General features: G+C 46.0%; 1 protein-coding gene across 3 annotated transcripts in view; it reads left to right on the top strand.

Moving 5' to 3' along the window:
• Positions 1 to 10,585: 10,585 nt before the first annotated feature.
• Positions 10,586 to 24,154, top strand: part of gria3a (glutamate receptor, ionotropic, AMPA 3a) — a 60,940-nt gene continuing 47,371 nt past the window's right edge. For all 3 annotated transcript variants that reach the window (XM_076275370.1, XM_076275369.1, XM_076275368.1), the window contains exons 1-3: positions 10,586 to 10,673; positions 10,952 to 11,110; positions 23,590 to 23,829. In XM_076275370.1, coding sequence (XP_076131485.1) covers positions 10,586 to 10,673; positions 10,952 to 11,110; positions 23,590 to 23,829 — 487 coding nt within the window. The remainder of the gene's footprint in view (positions 10,674 to 10,951; positions 11,111 to 23,589; positions 23,830 to 24,154) is intronic.

The raw sequence follows: 24,154 nt of genomic DNA, 5'->3' as shown, positions 1-24,154 counted from the left end.
GTTGCAGGCCCATGTCGTTTTCGGCAACGATTTCTCAAGCTTCAGCGTCTGGTTGGTAAGGTTATCGTGCTCTCTCTTCCCAAGCTCCTCGAGCTGGGCTACACTCTACCCACAGTCATGCAACCTGCTTGCCAACGATATTCGGCGGGCAGCAAACAAACTGGCTTGTCTGACACGGTTTAACTTTCACTTAAGCCTCCTTACAATAATTCCTGCTGATTTTATAATCCCTGCGATTTGTGCTGTTAATTGCTAGCCTGCACCACGCTGCCGTTGGACCCAACCCTGTATTAAGACCTGTTTAATTGATCTACACTCACTGTGGTTATCTCGATGTCTACCTTGGTTGAGCGTCGTCAAACCAGTTGTGTTTTTGTGTAGCCGGTTGCCTCGCGGCTCGTTGGGCTGCATAGGCTCTAGGCTACTCGTCTGCTGGACCTTCGGTTCAGGTATCACTCCTTGTGCATGGCTGCGGGAAGCCAGTTCATCGTTGCATTCGTTTAATCATCTGGGATTGCGTCCCATACCTTCTGGTAGGAAGTCTACACGGCCTTTCTCGGGTGTTTCTCTGCATGCACTTGCCGTTGCTCAAACTACTCTCAGCTACCGCTGATCTGTCATGTCCCAGGTATGCCGTGACGTCCCCGACAATTTTGGGGGGTCTTACACCAAAGCTCGAACCAAAATGACGGCACGCCGGCCCATGGTCATCAATTGCCAGTATGTCACACAAGCTATTATCTAGGCAATAATAGGTGGTCTTTTCAATGCCCGTATTATGTCAGTGTTCATGAGCTGACACCACGGTGATGGGCTCATGCCCACATGGTGTTGGTTGAGCTTTTAATTAAGAAGCTGTGCCATTCGCGTATTTAACGTATCCTTCTAGCGTCTTTTGTATGTTTAAAATGTCTTTTCTGATTCCGTATCGTGTATTGGGTTCCTGGGGATTCTATGGCAGGCCTCACTTTGCTCACTGCCCACCAGTGGGTCGCTTCAGCACTCCATATATTGGTGTTAATTGTTACCGGCTGTTCATGATTATGTCGGCAATTTTACATTTCGCTAGTTGTGGTTTAAGTGGTGGCCTATGCTGGAAGTTCGTTGATCACGACTACCAACGTAGCCGTTGGCTGGTTGTTTTACCGATGACGATGCTACATGTCATCTGTCTAACCACTCCTTCCTTCTCGCAGGTCAAACGGAGCGGTCCATCATCACTGGCAGACTCAAGTCTCGTCCAGGCCAACGCTGCGCCCTTCATGCACTCTCTTTAAACACAACGGGTCTCTGCGTGTCCATGTGATTTCAGCCCATCTAGTCACGCCATCAGTCACACTGATTCCTGACCCGAATTGCCGTTTTAGCAGGATCCTCTGCAAATAATGTATACTCTAATTTCCATTCTCCTATTTTGCCTTGGCTGTTTTGTTTTTGGCAGATATGCTCACCCGAAGTGATCGTGCCAGGGAGGACGTGCAAGTTCTTTACATTCTCCTCCCAATCTTTAATTTGCTAACCCCTGCAGGTGCATCATGCCTCCCCTCTTCTGTTGAGGGGATGCAGTTCGTCAATGGAGAGGCAGTTCCACATATCACACTAACATCTACTTTCTTACAGGGATGGCAGTGCCAGTTCACGGAATCACGCCATCGTGTGGATCGATCATGTTTCCAGTTCATACTGGAGGGGGGTCATCCCTCCGTCTTCACAAATCTCCCGAAGGCCAGCGCTTTCGAGGATATCTCCTGTCGTAGCACGGCTTAAAACTAGCCTTCCTAATCCAAGCACTTATCACCTGTCTAGAACTGACTCTTGACTGTAAAACCAGCACTCACTGATGCACTTATCGTTATTGTGCTCTACCTTCTAAATTGTTTTAATTGCACTGGCATTGTGGGAGGATTGTTTTAGCTTTAACCTGTTTACCGTCACGTCGGTCTAGGTTGCCCTAGACGCTGGTTGCCCAGCTCACTGTCCAGGTTGCCTTGGACGCCGGTTGCCCGGCTCATGGCGCTCGTCTAGGTTGCCCTAGACGCTGGTTGCCCAGTTTGGTCCAGGTGGCCCTGGATGCCGGTTGCCCGGCCGTCATGTCTGTCTAGGTTGCCCTAGATGCTGGTTGCCCAGCTCATGGTTCAGGTCGCGTCGTACGCCGGTTGCCCGGCTCGTGACGCTCGTCTAGGTTGCCCTAGACGCTGGTTGCCCAGTTCGGTCCAGGTTGCCCTGGATGCCGGTCGCCCGGCCGTCACGTTGGTCTAGGTTGCCCTAGACGCTGGTTGCCCAGCTAATGGTCCAGGTTGCCTTGGACGCCGGTAGCCCGGCTCGTCTCGCGGTCTAGGTTGCCCTAGACGCTGGTTGCCCAGCTCATGGTTCAGGATAACGCTATACGGTCAATGTTAACTGCCTGATTCCGGACTTCGACGCAATTGGATGACACTACGTCTGTCATCCGTTTAGATCGCCTCTGGCCCGCTATATCAGCTACACAGATATATTGGTTCCCTGCGATACAAGGGGCAAAAGTTATGTGCATCGTACTCCTTGCCAGACTCGAGTCTCTCCCTGAGCAAACGCTTCCGTGAGAACTCTGGATTCCCAGGGTACATGGTCAGTCGCTTTGATTAAAAATGTCCCGGCCACATGGACTGTCACGTGAATGCACACCCCTCCACTCATCACTCAGGGGCCAGTGCTTGGCCCACGACTAATATAATTTCTGCATCCAGTTGGGTGATATGTTTGCTTATTCTCTCCTCGTTGTTACCTTTACTCATTGTCTCTTCAGCAGCCAGTAAACTGTACTATCCTGCCACAGTTGGTGCAGCTGGTATAGCAAGCTCGCATTAAGTCATTCTCAGAGCTCCTCTACACTCAGATGCATAAGCACCATGATGGTACCCCAGCACTCATCTGTTTGTTGTCTTGTCATATTTCAGTTACATATGTTTCTTCCTCCTGTCACATACAGGCATGAATTGTCCTGAAGTCCTTTGTCTACGTCGCAAGGTCATGCTTCCCTCGCATGACTGATGCTGCTCATCTTATTTTGGGGGGCTTTCCAAGAGCAGGTGCTAAGGTGTCGCTCACACGCATCCATCTTGGCCTTGGGTTTGCAGCTCAATGCATTCATCTCACTCTAGCCGCTGCAGGTGAGCTATCGAACCAGAACACACATCTGGCTTCACAAGCACTAGTCTTCTACAAACTAGTCATAATGCTCATCTATCCTAAATATTAAACCACATGTTTTCAATGCGAATATACTCAAGCACCGATATCAACTAACTCATTGCTCAGGTCCCAAGCATCTGCAACCACAAGCTCTATTCCCCTGCATTGATCCTGAGTACATCATGTTTAACCTTTTAACCCTAACCATGTTTTGCTTCCCTGGTCCCCGTTCACTACCTTAAACTACGGCTCACACTTTACCTGATTTTCAGCAGCCATCTAGCTAACGTGCTGCTTAAATGTAACCTCTCTCCAAAGAGGGTAATTTCTCACTCATTCCGCATCGGCGCAGCCAAGACTGCCGGCCAAAAAGGGCTATCCACGTCATCCATCAGGATGCATCAAACTAACTCCTCTTGACATTTTCGATGCTCAGAAGTTGCTCTCCCATGTTAACTCAGGTACCTCATTTTACCTTCACAAATCCTGGTGGCGGTGGTTAAATTCTGGCATTCGCCTTGCACTAATCGCTGAAACATATTGGGGCCCAGCATGCCGGTAGCTTGTGGTGATTTAGTCTCAGCCATGGGCATGTTGCCCTTTTCACTGGTTGCCCAGCTCGTTCGACGCTTATGGTTCAGGTCGCACTGTACGCCGGTTGCCCGGCTCGTGACGCTCGTCTAGGTTGCCCTAGACGCTGGTTGCCCAGTTCGGTCCAGGTTGCCCTGGATGCCGGTCGCCCGGCCGTCACGTTGGTCTAGGTTGCCCTAGACGCTGGTTGCCCAGCTCACTGTCCAGGTTGCCTTGGACGCCGGTTGCCCGGCTCATGACGCTCGTCTAGGTTGCCCTAGACGCTGGTTGCCCAGTTTGGTCCAGGTGGCCCTGGATGCCGGTTGCCCGGCCGTCATGTCTGTCTAGGTTGCCCTAGACGCTGGTTGCCCAGCTCATGGTTCAGGTCGCGTCGTATGCCGGTTGCCCGGCTCGTGACGCTCGTCTAGGTTGCCCTAGACGCTGGTTGCCCAGTTCGGTCCAGGTTGCCCTGGATGCCGGTCGCCCGGCCGTCACGTTGGTCTAGGTTGCCCTAGACGCTGGTTGCCCAGCTAATGGTCCAGGTTGCCTTGGACGCCGGTAGCCCGGCTCGTCTCGTGGTCTAGGTTGCCCTAGACGCTGGTTGCCCAGCTCGCATAAGCACTAAAGTCCAGGTTGCTCTGGATGCCGGTGGCCTGGCTCGTCACGATGTACTAGCTCGCTAGTCACTGGGCGCCCAGATCGTGAAGTGCTTATGGTCCAGGTTGCCCTGGACGCCGGTTGCCCGGCCGCCGCATTGGTCTAGGTTGCCCTAGACGCTGGTTGCCCAGCTCGTCAAGCTTCTAAATCCCACTAAAGCGAAAGCATGCTGCGGGCCCCACTACAACCCTAGGTTTATGGTTAACACCTTGCTACCTTAAAATTCTGTCGGCGTCCTGGCACAACGTCATCACCCCGGCCCAGTCATGCCGTTTAATTCATCTTGTATGTATACTAATGTCTCTGCTCCTCTCAGAACCAGATTACTGAGTCACCGCCCTGGCGGTCATCACTCATCCTTTTGGGGGTAGGCTCCCCGCCCCTGCCTTCATCCATCGGCAGGAGACGAGATCCGCTCATCGCTGGACGGATCCGAGACGGGGCCTACGCCAAAGATTGTTACCTATTCAGGACTCTATCACGCTTGTATCCAAGCCGTTCCATTACTCATTAAATTGTTAACTGATTCTATTCTGTCTACTGAGTCTTTCTGGTAGAAATGATAGCTTCAGCGAAAGTTCTACTAGGAAGACTCGTAGTGTAGCCTTTCTCCTCCCATGCTTACACGGAGCCAATCTTAGCTGCCTACTTCGGGAAAGCCCTGCATCTGATCATTCACTCATTCAATCAGCGCTAGCCTATAGGAATTCAACGGGCTCTTTAAATATGTACCACCTAACACTGCTTCTGCTTCTCAGTACGCCGACTTTGACGTCCCCTCCACCTCCCCTCCAGCCACCTCTGCCAGCAGTCCACGTCCATCGGGCACGGTCTGCCTACCACATCATCTTCCTTCAGCCACCGCCACCAGTTGGTCCCCGTCTCGTCGTGGGGGGTAGGCTCCCCGCCCCTGCCTTCATCCATCGGCAGGAGACGAGATCCGCTCATCGCTGGACGGATCCGAGACGGGGCCTACGCCAAAGATTGTTACCTATTCAGGACTCTATCACGCTTGTATCCAAGCCGTTCCATTACTCATTAAATTGTTAACTGATTCTATTCTGTCTACTGAGTCTTTCTGGTAGAACTACTGTTATACGTTTATAAATCATTTCTGCATTTCCTCAATGTTAAATAACATTTTAGAGGACTAACAGGCTAGAGTAGGCGCCCTATCTCATAAGATTTAAGGTGAGCGCTGAGTGAGCAGGGAGTAGTGAGTTGCCATCTATGGAAAAAGATGGATACAGCAAAAAAAGCTGTCGGGGGCTAAACATAGAAAAAGAAAGAGGGAAAATGAGATGGCATGTCAAGGGATGCGACAGTAGTTAAATAAGTGGATGGTGAAAAACAACAGGTAGGATTTAAAGTGTGACGTCTGTGCTTGGAGGCTTGCAAATATTCATGTTAACAGACTAGCGTTTGCTATATGCCGATTGAAACATAACCTTTTCAATGAAGATAGCTAGGTGGCTACCATGCTCATACTGAACTTTTAATGGCAAACTGCAAACAGAAATGTCACTCTAGCAACAACTCATTACATATTTCCATTTACTAACAATCCTAATATTATTAGCTTAATATTGTGCTGATAATGTGGCAAACAAAGGCTAGAGTTGGATCAGCCTTATCCTTCATGAGCAACAACTGGCAAAATAACGTTATGAGAACCGTTTAGACTCTCTTAAAATGACAATGCACCATTTAACAATACTTCAAGTTAAAATTGGCAGAATTTCTTTAAAAGATGACTGAATTTGCACTTTGACCGCCTTTTAAATTAGGGTCCCATATCTTGGATGTTAACAAGGAATCCTGGCTCTCTCATCCATGGAACAACAAATGAGTGAATTAAGGCAGTGGGCCAATGCATAATAGGAGACCGTAAACTACTACAGTAAATGAGAATGTAAAGCAATTTAGAATCAGTCGGAGGGGGTTGACCTCTGACAGTTACGCAAAACAGTCGCACCACAGTCAATATACACACACATCTGATAATAATAAGGTCTGCATGCTTACTGACCCTGTAATTGCGTTGTCACATTTAATAAGGTTACTGTTCCACCGCTGATTCACAAATGCACCCAGACAGACTTGGGAATTATCAATGTGAACCGCTGAATTACATGTTCTCTCACAGTTCATCTGGAAAATGTCAGGAAAATAACCCTAGAGCGGTGCAGAAAAGGGGCTCAGAGAAATGTAGACACCTGTCACAAAATGGGACAGCACAGCTGATTTGGCAGACCGAGCGGCGCAGCGTGTGCCAACGCCAGTGTGCTGAGCGGAGGTGTTTTCTTGTCCGTTTCTGATCCATCACTAGACCATCATCAGGGGAGAGAAATATTTTACTCCAAAACACTCAGCCAGGGTTGCAGACAGGTTGGCAAAGGAGAAGACGAAATGTGTAAAATCAACACGTAATCCAAGTTATGGTGTCCATTAAGCGGTTCTATTGTTTATCAGCTCTCCGACATATGGTTTAGATTTGTGGATATTTAAGAGAGATCATTATAACTCCATTAAAAAAGGACATTCTTTAGATTTTGCCATTATTTATTTAAATCCTATTTTTTTTTATTCTAGTGATATTGTATGACATGACCGCTTCTTGTCTTATATGGATTCTTGCTTTTAAAGGTTGTGAGTGATCCTGAGTGTTTACAGTGATAATACAGTAACAATCTTCAGCCTGTGTGTGTGTGTCTGTTTGTGATTTGGGCAGATTTGTTGAGTGTAATGGAAAAAGCCCGGCTCTGCTGGCTCAACGGTGGCCCACCAAACAGGCCTGCGGGCTGCGTCCTATTCGTCCATCTCCACGCTTCTGCGCAGCCATCAGCACATGGCAGTGATGTGGAATGACAGCGATGACAAAAGCACTGCTGCCCGAGCACAGAGAGCGACCATATTTACAAACCCATTTTTAATTTTTAATTAGATGACGCCAGATCTGTTTGTCAGGGTGCGCTTGACCAAACACACACACATACAGTACGCAGGCACACATATGCAGGCACACACTCATACGAACAGATACTCACACATACCACATTCACACTGAAACACACACACACTGCCCTAAGCAGGACTGAACCACTGGAGCGTCAGCTCCTACCTGTGCCTGGGTATATGCCCGTGCGGGTGCCACTCATCAGGTCCGAGCAGCGCCCACAGCCTAAAACACAGACGGCCTCCGCACACATGCCTGACCACACACGTAAACCTCCATCTGAAGAGCCTCCACCCACAGACCTCAGGCTGTCAAACATATGCCACCCATTTCACACACTCAAATAGCCAAACAGCCCGCGATTGGAGCCAGCCACTCTGCCAGATTACCACGCAGAAAAAAAAGGATGATGAGGATTTCTGCATATTTCATAACTAGGCAAGAACTTAAAAAACACATAGGGACAATCAACCCCCAGGACCTTCTAAATACTGCCCCTAAGTAGGGCAAATAATGACTTCAGAGATCTTGGTAGCTATTTATAATGTAATTACATATCACCAGCCAGTAGTGCCCACACTCATACTCTCTGCATCCCCGAATGAGGGATGAGAGAAGAGGGATAAGAGAGAAAGAAAGAGAGAGAGAGAGATGGTGATTCCTCCACAGTCTTAATTAGTGAGAGTGGGAGGGGTTTGTTCACTGCTCACTGTGCAAGTGGAACTCGGCTGAATATAGGCCAGCTTGGTCCCTCAGGCCAATGCTATGAGAGAGAGTGAGAGGGAGGGGAGAGATTTTTGCCTGCTTACATGTGAGTGCTTATATGATGTTTTTTTGAAATGGCCAATTATTGTGTACCAGTGTTTGGTACTTTGGCTTAAAATGCTTATATCTTTCAGTATTATTTTTTCATTAAAGCAAAAAATGGCCATCACACACAATACTTTCCCAATAGTAACATTAATTGACCATCCCTAGGTCATAAACAAGTCGTTATTAGTTCATATAAATGCATGTATAACTTGAGGGCAACAGGCAAATGTTTGATCACAAAAAGCAGTCCGACGGCTAAGCCACTGCTATAAATGAAATAGAATTTTCGTATTTGCACAAGGACTTGGAGATACACTTGCACTTGGGGATGGCAATTTGCCAACAGTTATTCAGTGTAAGTGTGTAGACAAAACTAACAGGATTACATTACTTCACAGAGTAGTCAAAGGTGTGCTAAAGTCACCATAGTGAAGCAAATGGCAGTTGTGTTCATTTTGTAATGGAAGGAAATCTTTGTTAACCTCTCTGAAAATTCCAAATGTTATATGAAAGTAGTGGTGTTTTCCCCTTTATAATATGTGCGGTTTATGTGCCCTGGATAGGGAAAAAAGTGAGTTCTCTTCTCAATATCATTATATCAATTTAATGGGGGGAAAAAACACTAATTTCAGTGTGAAGCAACATACATACCGATCAGTACCTGGTTGATATTTAGCAAAAGATGCAATCAGAGGTGAAGCAGCTAACAAGTCAGAGGTACAGAGGTACATCTGACAGTATAAACAAGAAGAAAATATTACTCAGCCAAACGTATTTAAGAGCAGAACTTTCCATGTGCATCCCATCCCATATGTTACAGCTGAGCTGGTTGAGGGTGGGCTTGTCTGTGGGCACTGTGTGAGTAGTATGTGTTTATGCGTAGGAGTGTGATTGAAAGGTCATCCTATTTTCACTGATCCTTGCTAATCAACCTTTACTTTATGCAAAACAGTATGGGGCTGGATTAAGGTATTTCATGGCAAAGAGGTTTTTGTTTTACTTGTTGCTTTATAATCCATGCAAGGAGTAATTTAAAGTGTTGTCTTTGTTTCATGACATCTGCACAGGTTGTAAAATGAAACATGGTGAAATAAATTTTGTGTCCTCTATGTACGAAGAAAAAAACATAATGTAATGTGTTTCACTTCTTGCAGTATTACCATGTCCCCACTATTGCCTTGAACATATACACACAATATCTTTATAAATTGTGGTACTGTGTGAAGATCCTCAAGTCATACAAACACTGTCCACTTTTCACAGTTCTGTACAAAAAGCACACACTAGCACATACTTTGAACCTGAGATCTACAATAGGCCTATATCAGAATCTATGTATATTCAACTGCAATGTAGGCCTTTTGGGCAAATTACTATTCCAATTGTGCACAGGAGTGCAAAATGAGTGCCCAGTTTTTATTCTCGTATAGCCTAAAGCAGAGGCATCCACTCTGGATTGTAATGTGTTAGATCTGCTGAATCAATATGCATTGATCCACTCAGACCCCTAGCGAGAGGCCCAGCCAGCGAGGCTGGTCTGAGTGCTGACTAGTTGCAATTGCCCTTGAAACTTCCATGGAGAAAAAAAACACACCACCATTCGACTGATAAGAAATAGGCCTACATTGCTACCCGTATATTCATACACTCCCCACCAAACTACAATGGAAGCGATACTTTTTAATTGAGATAGGGAGGGCAGTTACATTTTTACAATAAATTGCTGTGAAATTACATGTTATGTATGAAACCTGTTGTGACAAAAGATGCTGTGTAACATTAAAGATTGAGAACTGATTTCACTGACAGTTAAGTATAGCCTACAGTTGCACAGTGACTGAATTGTAAAAGGACGTTACCCATCTTCCTTGCCACATTTTCCTATCAAATCATAATTTAAGGTGTAACAAATTAAAAGGGAACACGCATGTTTATTGAATTTTCAGGACGACGGCGACTTGAATCTAGTCACCCACGAAATAGGCTACTAAAGAGATAATAACTGACTAAAGATTTACATTTTTTCAGAGCCATTTTTTTTTCGTGAGCTCTTCTCCCTGTCGCACACACATGCACGGACACACACACACGCACGCGCCGGGTTGCAGCAGCGCTGCGTGCGGATGGGATGCTAGTGTTATCCAACGTCAAAGCGAGTTACCATCCTCTTGTGATGTTGCTAGGTGATTTGTACTTACAGTGTGAACGGTAGTCTTCCTGAGACCACCGTCTTCTGCACAGGCGTCTTGGCTGGACGACTGGGCGAATACTTCGTTTTTATTTCCCGCTGCGTCTCCTTGGCGCAGTGGACACAAAAGTCCATTCACATCGTTCCGATTTTTCTTTGCTCTGTCCCCCATCCGCGTTCATGGTTCTCCCGTCTCACTTTCGCTCGTGGAGTTGAAGTCAAAGGAGAAAATGGGGCACCGTTTGATAGCGACCGTCCTGTTTCTCCCGTGTCTCGTCAGTAAATCTTTCGCGGGATTTCCAAATCAAATTAACATAGGTATGTCACTACTTTTATTTCTTGATATGTTTTGTGTGAAAGCACCGCGAACCGCCTGTATGGAACGAAATTGCTCTGGAAGTTAAGCAACAACTTGAAATCACTGATTAGCCAGTAGCCTATGTGTGTAACGTCTTACTTGCTAAAATTGGTCTTTGTCAGTCAAATACTTTAAGCTGTACGACATCTACAGAGCGTTTAGAAAACGTTACAGAGTAAGTAGTATAACTCTGATTGAAATTTGATTGTAACTTCTGTTTTCCTGTCGCATGTTTCAGGGGGACTGTTCATGCGCTCCACGGTTCAGGAGCATAGCGCGTTCCGCTTCGCTGTCCAGCTCTACAACACTAATCAAAATGTGACGGAAAAGCCGTTCCACTTAAACTACAACGTGGATAATCTTGAATCCTCCAACAGTTTTTCGGTCACCCATGCGTGTAAGTATCACGTTATTAATGGAGTACTTTAAAAAAAAAGTGACAACAAGTGGGGGACATGTTCCGACAATAAGTGAACTATTGTAGCCTATATGTATGTATTGCAAACAGCCAGCTGTCCATCTCAGTTGAGCACATACGATAGGACTATACTATTAGATTCATCCAAAAGCATAATGCAATGATGAACTGTGACCTTTCAGAGTACTAGATTGTTCTGATGATGATCCCTTTCAGCCTTCCCAGATTTTATCTCATTTGTGCACAGATCACTATAGATCAGATCACAATATTTGCCATGGCAATAGGCTACTTATGAAAAAAATGAGATGTGGGTTGTGAGACAAGGCCATGGTGGTTGGCAGTTTCCTAAGGGAGCCTTGGGTGTTACTGAAGGAATGTTCACTTTGTGCAGGGATGCATTATTTGATGTTTCTCAGATCTGACATCTGCACACATGCCCATGCTCTGGAAAAAGCCTTTTCACCATGTGTGGATGTTTGTGTGTGTGTGCATGTGTGTGGGTGTGTGTGTGTGTTTATTGCAATTATAAAATGGCTATGTATGGCGCTTGTCATTAGATGTCAATGTCCTCTCTTCTCTTGCTTGCCAGCTTGCTGCACTGAAAGCCAGGGCCTCGCGTTGAATTTCCTTGCCCATTTGTTTGTAGAGTCGTGTGCCCGGGGCTGTTGAGCTGGCCTGGTAGAGAGGGTGCCCGCAAATAAGCCTGGAGTTAAATGAGCTGTACCAGGCAGCGTCTGTAGAGGAAGTGGGCCATTGAGAATCTCAGCAATTATCTGTCCGCCTCTATGTAGGCCAACTGTAGGGGTTAATGGACAAAATGTAGGTGAAGCCTCATGCAGTGGCCAGAACACTGGATTGTAAAATATGGTATTTTTTTGTTCTGTGTAATGTGACACTGTTAATTCAGATTTGCTCAGATATTGTCCTTGGTATTATTTTGTTAAATTAAACTTTGGTTAAACTTTAGTGTGATAGAAGGCCTATTGTACCGTATGTTATGAAATATCGGACCAAGCCAAGAAGACCAAAATTGGAGTTATTTGACAATGAGCACATATTTGCATGCTGGCACATATAAAGAGAGCTGTATGTGCAGCTATAGTATGAAGTTATATCCTCCATGTCTGCATGTGATGTTAGGTCTTCTTGAAAAATGATGCTGAAACAGACTAAAATGGGATGGCCTATATGCTACCTGTGTATTTATAGCAATGAGGCAGTTCAGGTTGATCACATAAAACGTGGCATAAATTAGCTGCACTGAGAGAGATTGAAGCACTTTCTCAGGCAACAATAATCATCTGACAGATCAGTTCACTGTTCTGTTCAGTTCACTGTGCAAGTGACAGCATCAAGGCCTGATGTGGGTAAGAGCCTATTTTTTGGAGTTGTTTTCTGGGATTGCTTCATTCTTGTATTCTTATGACATTTTCGACTGCCTGATTTTTCTCTGATGACTTTGTTTGGGGTTTTTTTGTCAAGGGAGCATCTTGCATGCATTACATGCTGTTGAAATGAGAAGCTGTTCAGACATACAGTACATGCTCTTGCACCAGGTCATGCAGTCAATACGTATACTTTTTTCGATTGCTTAAATACTCACAGTAAAACAGAGAGAGAGAGCAGGTGAGAGAGAGAAAGAGAGAGAGAGAGAGAGAGATCTGTAATATGTGGTTTGGCCCTTGCCTGCCCTTTGGAAATGAGTGGCATTGATGATGTTCACTGGCCTCCCCTGTGGTCACCGGATTGAGCACTTAGAAGCACCTGTCTGCCTCATCTTGTTGAGGTGTTTTAAAGCCCCCTCCAAACACACACAGACACACACACACATACAAACACACACACACACACACACTGAGCGGCTCCCAGTGGCCTGGCCGTCACTAGACTGTTACATCACACACCAGCCTTGAACTGGAAACATGAAAGCAGAGTGAACTTTTCGCAAAATACAAAATGGTAAACAACAAGGAGCAGATTTGCTCTTCAGAAGTGGTTTTGAGCCACCAACATCTAAACAAGAGTACACATTATCATTTAATTGGCTAATAGTGCTCTGTGTTTTGCATGACTTCACTGGCAAATAATGAAAAATTAGGTTGCCTGTTAAGTCAGATTTTGTTTACTTTCATAGAGCTATGCTTACAAAGCATTCACTTTACTAACCATTCACTTACATTTTCAGTTCATTAGCATTGACAGTCATTTCTTTAAAGTTATCCGTCACATTGAGCTTGAGCTTGAATAATAATGGAGCCGAGTATAGATCATTAACTTATCCACACACAGTAAGACAGTAACAGATGCTGTAGACTAGAGGATAAAACTGTAAAAAAAGTGGTGTGAAAATAACAACAGGATGATAAGAGCATTTCTTTGTTTCTCTGCAGAGAGAGAGAAAGAGAGAGAGAGAAACGCAAAGCTAGAAAAAAGTGGTATGTCTTCGTAAAGAAAGAGGACTAGGATGTCCTTGCCATACTGTGACAGGTTGTCTCTATTAATGTATTGTGCACTGTGTGAGTTCTTACCACTGCGTCTAAATGGGCATGGCAAAGGCACAGCAGTGTAGCCTGCGGTGGAGTTTTTGGGAGAGCTGTCACAGGGTTTTTGTTTGAATGCAACATGCTGGTGCACATGGTCACCTGGCATTACAGGGGCATACGTAGTCTGACATCCTGTGTGGTAGGAGGCGTTTGGGGCAAGAAGGCAGTGCGTTGTTGAGCATCCTAGATCATCTATGTACAGTTGTTTTCTATGAGTATAACTTGGTAAAACGTATAAATAGAGATTGCACAAGCATTCCTTTATGAGTCAGAAAAGTATGTTCACAGTTCGATATGTAATTTTGTGATATTAAATCCTGCAATGACCCTAATGACCTAAATGAAAGGAGAAAGAGGATGAGGCGCTGAATCCTGAGGAAGCTTGCTCTTCATCTCGTGCCATTTGCCTAGCCCACTGAGTTCCACATCCACACATCCCACTCATCATTGGACTGAATTATGTAGTGCACTTACTGTCATTGACTTCAAAGAGGCAGCTATGGGAAGTCAGTATATTTCAAATAATTATCATGCCGCTGTTTCTGTTCCATTGCTGCATTTGAAATGGGCTCTCTGTATTGTCTGTGGGAGTTAGTTGGCATGTGAATTAGGTAGCTTGGGCATACATAGGGCTTCTTATATTTCTTTTTAAATAGAGGAACACCAGATGGTTTTATTAAAAAAAAAAAGCAGAGGCAGAGTGCCTCTTAAATTAGAGAGGATAGGATCAGAGAAGGAAAACATACTACAAGGCCCTTTGTTAGGCTGCTGCAGATACATTTGCTTGATCAACACACTGGCGGTGTCAGAAGGCGCGAGCTCTCAGGAGAATGCGCTCTCTCAGTCGAGGGCGAGCCAGTTGCTCCTCGTCTTGCTCAGAATGTAATCTATGATACTTGACATCCACACGGGGGACGGGGGGGGATCGATATAAGAGTTACCGGGGTTACATGTACACACACACACACACACACACACACACACACACACACACACTAATTTCCCCCTAGGATTAGTATATTTTGCAATTTAATATTTTATCTCGAAGACAAATCACTTTAGTACCAATGAATTACCTATCTGTTCTGTTCTGAGATAAGGTCTGAAAAGAGATTGGTCAATTTTAGAACATTTTCAATCATTTTGGAATTGCTTATTTATTCACTTGTCCAGGTCATAGAATAGCATGACCTGCCATTATATTGAGCACCGCTACTTGGCAACCTTTCAGGAGCAACATTTTAAATAGGATATTGTGGACAGCTTGTAACTGTTGTTTCATAGCCTATGTTAATATTACATTTCATACTGACTTATGCATTCGCTGAAGTTCTAAACTGTAAACTGTGATCATATTTTCATGAAACATGGGGGTGGTCTTGAGGGGCGCACATTGTCATTAACACCAGGCAGGATTTGAATGCTTGTGGCTCTTGTGTTCACTACAGCGTAGGTATATTTAGCCTAGTGTCGTACCGTTGCAAAGCCACAGTGGAGAATTGAGGCATCATCATGCATTTTTCACAGCCTCTTGCAGAGTGAGACGTCTATATGGAGTTGAAGCTATCAGGATGACTGTTGTAGAATGCTTGAATGTTCCAGCGTTTTGTTTATTGATGTGCAGAGCTTGTTGTATTGCGGTCTGCAGTAGTATCGTTTTAATGTGCCTCCGACGGTTTGGTGAGTCAGTGAATGAATCGGAGTCTGCCAGGGACCGTAAACTGTAAAGGGGGGATGTGAGTGGAAGGGGATGGGGGCGGGGGGGGGGGGAGTATAGGGGGTGAAACATCAACTCACTGTGATGCCTTCAGATATGGTCACACAAATCCACTAGACATTGCCATGTAATGTCTCCAGTTCCTCACTCAAATGTAGCCCTCTTACATGTGTGAAGGGCTTGTAAAATGACAGCATCCGTTGAATAGCAATGGAAAACAATCCCAGTCATATTTCACCGATGAGTACCTGCCAGCTACAGTACATATGAAAGTACTCCCACTCTCTGTCCTCTCCACCTACTCAACAACAGACAGCGAAAGAGGGCTGAGCCCACGCAGACCATTTAGAACATCCCCATTCCCACTCAGTACATATGCTAACCATGTTGTTGGAGCGTGCAAACAGACACGCACACACACACACACACACACACACACACACACACACACACACACACATGCACACTACGCACACAAGCACACACACACTCATGCACACACAGACACACAGGCACACACACACACACACACACACCCACATGCACATACGCACGCATACACACACACACACACTATACACACACATGCACATAAGCACGCATACACACACACACATACACACACACACAAGCACTCACACAGAAACCCGCTTGCATCCAACAGAAGAAGAAGAATCCTCTATTGCGCTGTGTATTCCCTCTTACAGAGGCAGGCGTTAAGATAATACAGCCGCCCGTTACGAGCCGCATTGTTATTATCGGAGCAACTTTTCAGCACAAGGAAACTGCTCTCATTTATTTAATCAGGCCATAGCTGCGCCAACTCCAGAGCCACAAGAGCTACAGAATAGAAATGAGAACAGAGGAATAAATGCAGCTCAGCCTTCTCCACTGGCAGGAAAATTCCACACAGTGAATTTTTAATGCCTTGTATCAAACGAAAAACTCAAAGTGAACCTTAACGAAGTACTGTTGAAAGATATGTTTGTCTTGTGCAATGTGGTTTTGCTTAAAAGCGGTAGTACTAGTAGCGCTGTGATGCAGGCTTGGCTTTATTTGCTTTTCTCACCCCAAGCAGAGGAATATTTCTGAGTTCTTTTGGCTGAATATGTGTTGGTGTCTGTATGCGTGTGTGTGCATGTTTAAATTTTCTGGATGCGTAGGGTGGTTGAAATGTCTGTTGGCATGTTTAAATGTGTGTGTGTGTGTGTACATGTGTGTGTGTGTGCATGTTTGTACGTCTGTGCGTGTTTATCTGAGTGTGTGCGTGTGTCTGCATGCTGTGATGTCTGTGTATGGGTGCATCTCATATTGCTGTATCTCTGACTCACAGCTTCCATTGGAGTGCAGCTCTTTGGGGCTTGTGCTCTTTTTGAGGTGGCCACTTTTGCACATGCCTGTGTCTCTCTGAATGGGTGGAAAAACACGTACTGTAGGTGACTTAGACAAAGAGGGCCGCTCTGTTTTCATACTCGCTTTCACACGTGCATGCCATTCATTGAGGTGGGCGCAATCATCAGCAGTCCAAAATGCCCACAATAGTGAGAAATTTGCTTTCCATATTTTATGATAACATTTGTTATGAAAATGTGCCAGTCATAAGTTTGGGCTTGACATTTGCTGTTAGTTATGCATTTTTAATTCTGAAGTATTCAGAAGTATTTCGGTTTAAACTGTGCTCTGGGTTTGTGTGTGTGTGTGTGTGTGTGTGTATGTGTGGTGATCCTACTCAGTAAAGTAAGACACAGTAAGAACACACACACACATGCACCCCCGCCCCCCCCCCCACTCACACACACACAAAATACACACCGAGAGAAGGGTAGGCATGCATATTCATGTCCTCCCACGGTCCCTTGTCGGCTGGCCTGTCTGAGTGCTCATCTCTGAACTGTGACATTTTCCCTCTGCCGCGCTCCTCTGAGGGGACCTGTTGGCACGCCGAACATGCAGTATATAATTAAGCAGCAAGCGGAGCAGACACTGTCATCAGCAAGGCGTCTAAAAGCTTCTGCTCTATGCTTCTTTCCTGGGATTTCTGTGAAGAGGTGAAGAGCAGGGTTCCGGTAGAGGGTTCCGGTAGAAGCGCTCCTTTTTAGGCTATTTCGGGTTAAGCGACACAGTTGGTTTTTGGTTATTAACGAGGTCCAGAGGAAGGGCATGTAATTATTAAAATCAGCTTTATTGCTTTGCATGCTCATTGCCCCAGTTCTGGCAGTGGGTGCACGCTCACTGATTTTTTATTGTGTGTGGAGTACCACAGCAGTGTGTGGACTATTTTCCACTCAGAATATGCTCATTGTGGAGACACATTTTTGGCAGGATTGTCCTTTGCACAATTAGAAAAACGAATGGCTTATTTAGCAACACCTCTGTAGCAATCAGCAAATCTGAACATCATCGCACATCAGAGAAGGAAAGATTATAAAATGGTCTTCCCACACTGTGTGTGCTTGTGTGCATGTGTGTGTGCGCGTGTGTGTGCGCTTCTGTGCATGTTTGTGTGTGTGTGTGTGTGTGTGTACGTGTGTGTGTGTGTGTGTGTGTGTGTGTGTGTGTGTGTGTGTGTGTGTGTGTGCGTGTGTGTGTGCGTGTGTGCTTGTTGCTCCTTCAGGACTTGTGTCTGTGGAAGACACTCTAGTTTGTGTGTGAAGTGGGCTATGTGTCTGTAGCTGTGTGTGAGTGTGTGTGAAGTGGGCTTAGTGTGTGTGTGTATGTGTGTGTGTGTGTGTGTGTGTGTGTGTGTGTGTGTGTGTGTGTGTGTGTGTGTGTGTGTGTGTGTGTGTGTGTGCGTGCGTGTGTGCTTGTTGCACCTTCAGGATGTGTGTCTGTGTGGAAGACACTCTAGTTTGTGTGTGAAATGGGCTATGTGTCTGTAACTGTGTGTGAGTGTGTGTGAAATGGGCTTAGTGCGTGCGTGTGTTTGTGTGTGTGTGTGTGTGTGTGCGTGTGCTAGTTGCTCCTCCAGGAGGGTGTGCATGTATGTGTGAAGTCTGCTGTGTGTGTGTGTGTGTGTGTGTGTGTGTGTGTGTGTGCTGGAGGGTTTTTTGAATGTGGGTATCGCACAGAGCCGAGGCAGCCGGAGCAGAATGAAGTGCTCTGGGTCATGTGCTCCCAAAATGGCCACGGCGCTGGCAGAGCTCTGCAGGGAAAGTCAGGGCCGTCACTCTCAAAGTCAGGACAGGCAATGATGTTGGCGCGGCGACGCCTGATGGTGACAGGAACTGGCAGGTCGCCATGGCAAGGCTACCCGAGTGGTACTAGCCTTACACAACACAGCCAAACTCACACCCACGCGCACACACTCACACACATACACACATGCGTGCACACACACACACACATTTTTCTGTCTTTTTTCTTTCCCTGTCTAAGACTTTCCTCACAGCTCATTCCTTTCTCTTTCTTTCTCTGTCACACATGAATACACTCACTCTCAACACACACACACGAGTACACACACTCGCATACACAGTCCCACTCACACAAACACATAAAGCTTCCATAAAGAACCTGGAGGTGTTTGTGTGATTCAGGGCTGGGATGTGGAAGTGGAATGATTCAGAGTGGCACACAGTCTAGTCCATGCTACAATGATCAGTTACAAGCCCTCAACACTTCAGGGCTGCAATTAATGATTTAAGACATGCGCCTGTTCTTCTATAAATCAAAGACCTGGATCCATCCGATGCCCTCATATGCGCACACTGATGGGCCTCTCAGCACTCACACAACAAAAAAAAGACTACAAATCCCATACAGCATGCGGCTCTGGCCCACTTCAGGCCCTGGATCAGACCAGAGTCAGATGCAACATGGGATTTGTGTTTTTTTGTTGTTGTTGTAACCGGGGCAGAGCTTGTCAGGGTCCCTGCGCGCCACTGACGAGCTCAGCTCAAACTTTTGCTCTGCGGCGCCTGAGGAGAGAGTGCTGTGCTGCTCTGTTCTCTTCTGCTCTGTGTGTGAGGGAGAGGCAGCCATGACGTCAGACATGACTGTGACCTCAGTCAGCACATACACACAGGCTCTCACACACACACACACACACACACACACACACACACACACACACACACACACACACACACACTGTATTTATGCAATGCATGTACACACACACACTTGTACTCACACACACACATTTATGTATCCAGACACACTTGTACACACACACACACACACACAAATACACTTCACAGGCCCTTTTCTGTGGCTTTGGGAAGAGATGTGGTTTGTGCTGTCTGCATTTACAGGAGCTGGAAGGACAGCTCAGTCCTAATATGTTGGAATAAGCACAGCAGCCACACTCACTGCTCTCTGTCTCTCTTTTTGAGGGGGATTACATTGAACGAACTGGGACGATGCTGTAGTGGTCGTATGATGAAATAAATCAATATGAGTAGATCTGTCAATATATTGTGTTGAGCGGGGGATGTTATGAAAATATATATTTTGTATATATTAAATGTACAGAAATAACCTGACTAAGCTGACTCTAAACAAAGCTGAACACTCCAAATGACACTGATAGTTATTTATGTGTGCAAGTGTTAGAGTGTGTTTGTTTGAGAAAGAGACAGAGAAAGAGAGAAAGAAGATATGTGTTTTAGAGAGGGAAAGAGAGAGAGAGAGCAGGAGAAAGAGGATATGTGTTTTAGACAGGGAGAGAGAGAGAGCAGGAGAAAGATGATATGTGTTTTGGAGAGGGAGAAAGAGAGAGTGCAGGAGAAAGAGGATATGGGGAGAGAGAGAGAGAGCATGTGTAATAGGGAGGGAATGAGAGAGAGAGGATGCATTTTACAGAGGGAAAGAGAGAGACCCTGTGTAGTAGTGAGGGATAGAGAGAGACCCTGTGTAGTAGAGAGAGACCCTGTGTAGTAGTGAGGGAGAGAGAGAGACCCTGTGTAGTAGAGAAAGAGAGAGACCCTGGGGAAAGGCTAGACAGGGAAGGATGGAGCTGTGAAGCAGGAGAAACTAGATCACAGAAACCAGCTCAGCAGTCCCCACAGGAGACGTCCAGGCCGGGCCAGCTCTCATGCAAGCGCCCGCTCTTCTCATCACACCACGCTACACTGCACCACACCACGCCACGCCACGCTGCACTACACCGCGCCACGCCACACTGCACCGCGCTGGCTTTGTGTGGGGGACGCCAGCCAGCGGTGCAGCAGAGCCCAGCACTGCCACAACCCACTTCTGACCTTGGGCTGTTCACCGCTTCCTGCTCTTTTCAATGATGAGCACTGATCAATGTTTCCATGGTGAACGAATGCCCACTGTAGCATTGTACAGGGCTATTGAGGCCACGGTGACGCCTTTTTCCCCGTGTTGGTGCTGCCGGCTGTTTTTGAACATATCCTCCCTTTGACCCGTGGAAGAGGATGCTAAGGGAAGGATGTGGAGAGAAGGATGTGATAGATAGATAGATAGATAGATAGATAGATAGATAGATAGATAAATACTTTATTGATCCCCAGGGGAAATTCAAGGTCTCAGCAGCATACAGATAACACATACGCATTCTTTAGTGATGCGGGTGGAGAGACGTGCATCACATCACACGGCCCGCCGTCTTTTTGACTCAGAGGCACAAGCTTTGTTTCCCCCTGTTGCTTTCATGGTAAAGCACAGTGCCTGCTGCAAGCACCATGGAGAATTAAAATCCCCCAGCAGCAGCACGAGGAACGCTTGTGTCTTTGTTTTTTGCTCTGAGCAACTTTAGATAAAAGTGTTTTGGTACATGTGACGTAAACGAATCAAGGGAAGTGCACTGTCAGCAATGGTAAAACATAATAAAAAACACACAGCCCATAAAGGGACTCTTTCTAAGTGTCTCCAGTGAAACAGGGAAAAGCTCTCCTGCAATCGAGCAATGCAGACATTATGTTTTACTGTTTACGCATAAAGGCTAGTCATGCAGATAGTCTCACGCATAGCACAGGATCTTCCATCTTCAGTATCTGTACAGTATATTCATCTGGACAGAGCAGGCTTTGGAGGGGGTTAACCAGTGGCCGTGGCATTGAGGGAAACTGGCTGTGACTGATGACTGCCCTTGATTCCTGATTCACTTTTTGGGTCTGGCTACTGAAAGAGGCCAAGCAATGAGGGGGTGAGAGAGGGGTCAGATTTTGGTGGAAATGAATGGCAGTGAGTGAGTGGGAGTGTTGGGATGGGGCATCGTTGGCAGGGACAAAGGGGCTCTCAACACCAGTCTCTTCTCCAAAGCTTTGTTTGTTCCTCCCTTTTTCTCTCTCCCTCTCTCTCTCCTTCTCTCTGTGATCATCTCACCTCTTGCATCACACTGTTTGCCCTGTCTGCTCTCCCCAGTCTGTTGCCTTCTCTTTCTGCTCTGTCGCTTTCTTTCTCTTCCCTATCTCTCTTTCTCTTCCTTCCTCTGCTCTCTTTCTCTCTCTCTCTCTCTCTCTTCCTGTGTCTCTCTCTCTCCCCCTCCCTCACTCTGGCAGACAGGGATTGATTTTCTGACTGCCTTACTGATGTCCTCCTCTTTATCTCTCTAAGCAAGGGCAAAGAGAGGAAGACATTCCGATCTCTGTCTCTTTCTCTCCATCTCTCTCCATATCTCTCCTTTTCTCTATTCATTTTATGCACTTTGCACTGCATTATCCGCATGTCGTGAATTAGTGCCCACAAATATGGAGTGGTTAGATGAGGAGGTCTTTTCAGAGAAAGCAAAAAGCTAAGGGTCACATATGTGATGGTAAGGAGAAAGGACAGATCTCTCTCTCTCTCTCTCTCTCTCTCTCTCTCGCTCTGGCTGTCTAACGCGCACACACACACACACACACACACACACACACACACACACACACATACACACACACTTGCTCTGGCTGTCTAACACATACACACACACTCACATCACCCCCACTCCCCACACACATACACAAACACATACACACTCCGAGACCTGCATAATGATGCCAAAGCAGACAGGGCCAGATGCAGCCGGATGGAGGCTGGCTGCTTTCATCCTCTTGTATTTGTTTCCCTTTATGCACATTATTGTCAGTGCAGCACTCAGACCTCAGAGTCAAAGAGAGCACTATCTTAGTCTGCATGGTAAATCTCTGACAGCTACATATAACCTCACCCTGGCTACTGACCAACTTAAATAATTCATCATTTAATCATTTGCAACTGCAAAAACATTTTTAATTCATCATTTTAAGCCTGAGATGACATCATGTAAGGTCATAATGTAAAATCTGCATTATCAATTACTCTCTTCAGAGTAGCATAAATGCAGAGCTGAGAGAGAGAGAGAGAGAGAGAGAGCGAGAGAGAGAGAGAGATGCCTGGGACACGGTGCACGGTGCCACAGGAAGTGCTGTGCATTTAGGGCAGTGAGCAGTCACTGATTCCCCTGTTAGTGATGGATGGCTGCTCAAACAGAAGCCCTCAGTCTGAAGGGGAAATAAAGGGCAGAGGGATCAGGCGGCCACATCACTGCTGCTCTCTCCTTTAGCATGCCGCCCGGCTAGCACCAGCTCGCCTCTGGTTGCTCACTCGCTCACTGCTGCGTATTTAGATTTGGGGTGTGTGTATGTTTAGATTTGGTGTGTGTGTATGTTTAGATTTGGTGTGTGTGTATGTTTGTCATTGTGTTTGATATTTCTTTCTTGCTACTCTTACCTTGTCTCTTGGCTCTTGTGATTGGAAATATAATAAAATGCCAATCACAAAAAAACCTGTCTTGACATGTGCAAACAAGTTGATGGCACTCTGAGCGAGACGCTCCTTTAAATGGTCCTGTTACCCCCATGGTCATTTTTAAGCCTGAGTGACTACTACACTCATTTTGTGAGAAGGGAAATACGCAGATCTGGGAAGTGTTGTGAATGTCACATAGTGTCAGGTTGTTTGGAGGGAAAAAAACACATTAAGAATATTTTGTGAATGTCACAGGTTGAGGAGTTGAGTGAATGTGAGTGGATTTAGTGAATGAAAGGTTTTGAAAAACCTTTTCTTGAATATCTCTCTTTCTGTGAGCCTTTCTGTGTGATGTTAATGATAAGGGGAAATAATAATAGTTTTGCAGTGCAGACCCACTTTTAACGTTTGATATTGACCAATGACACACAACTGAGAAAACAAAAAAGAACAAAACTGAAGAGCATGTGTGGCGAGATAAAACATTGAATATTTCTCTCTCCATTTGCCTCTCTCCACAGTCTGTTCACAGTTCTCGCGGGGTGTGTACGCCATCTTCGGCTTCTACGACAGGAAGTCCATGAACACGCTGACGTCGTTCTGCGGCGCCCTGCACACCTCCTTCATCACGCCCAGCTTCCCCACCGATGCAGACGTCCAGTTCGTCATCCAGATGCGGCCGGCGCTCCGAGGCGTGGTCCTTAGCCTGCTGGCCCATTACAAGTGGGAGAAGTTCGTCTACCTGTACGACACAGACAGAGGTGCGTTGGGACGCTGTGTTGACGTTTCTGTGAGAGAGCACTGCCCTCGCCTCTAATGCTGTACAAATTCCAACCAAAGACTTTTTCACTGTGTGTGTGAGTGTGAGTGTATGTGTGTGTGTGTGTGTGTGTGTGTGTGTGTGTGTGTGTGTGTGTGTGTGTGTGTGTGTGTGTGTGTTAAAGCGAGAGGGGGAGAGCCAGCTAGTATTGCTCAGTGCATGTCTATAACATGCTTTACTTGCTACCTGGATAATTTCAGCGAATATTCTTAAGGTGAGATGAATGATAAGAACGTTAAACTTCACTGTGTTCGGTGGGTTGCTAA

This window comes from Alosa pseudoharengus, unplaced genomic scaffold, assembly GCF_046254945.1.
Source record: "Alosa pseudoharengus isolate Yale_2024_CS ecotype anadromous, Long Island Sound unplaced genomic scaffold, YU_APseudo_1.1 YU_APseudo_1.1_scf_8, whole genome shotgun sequence".
In the NCBI taxonomy this organism is placed as follows: Eukaryota; Metazoa; Chordata; class Actinopteri; order Clupeiformes; family Clupeidae; genus Alosa; species Alosa pseudoharengus.
The sequence above is the reverse complement of the archived record's forward strand: the minus strand, read 5'-3'. Positions and strand labels throughout refer to the sequence as shown.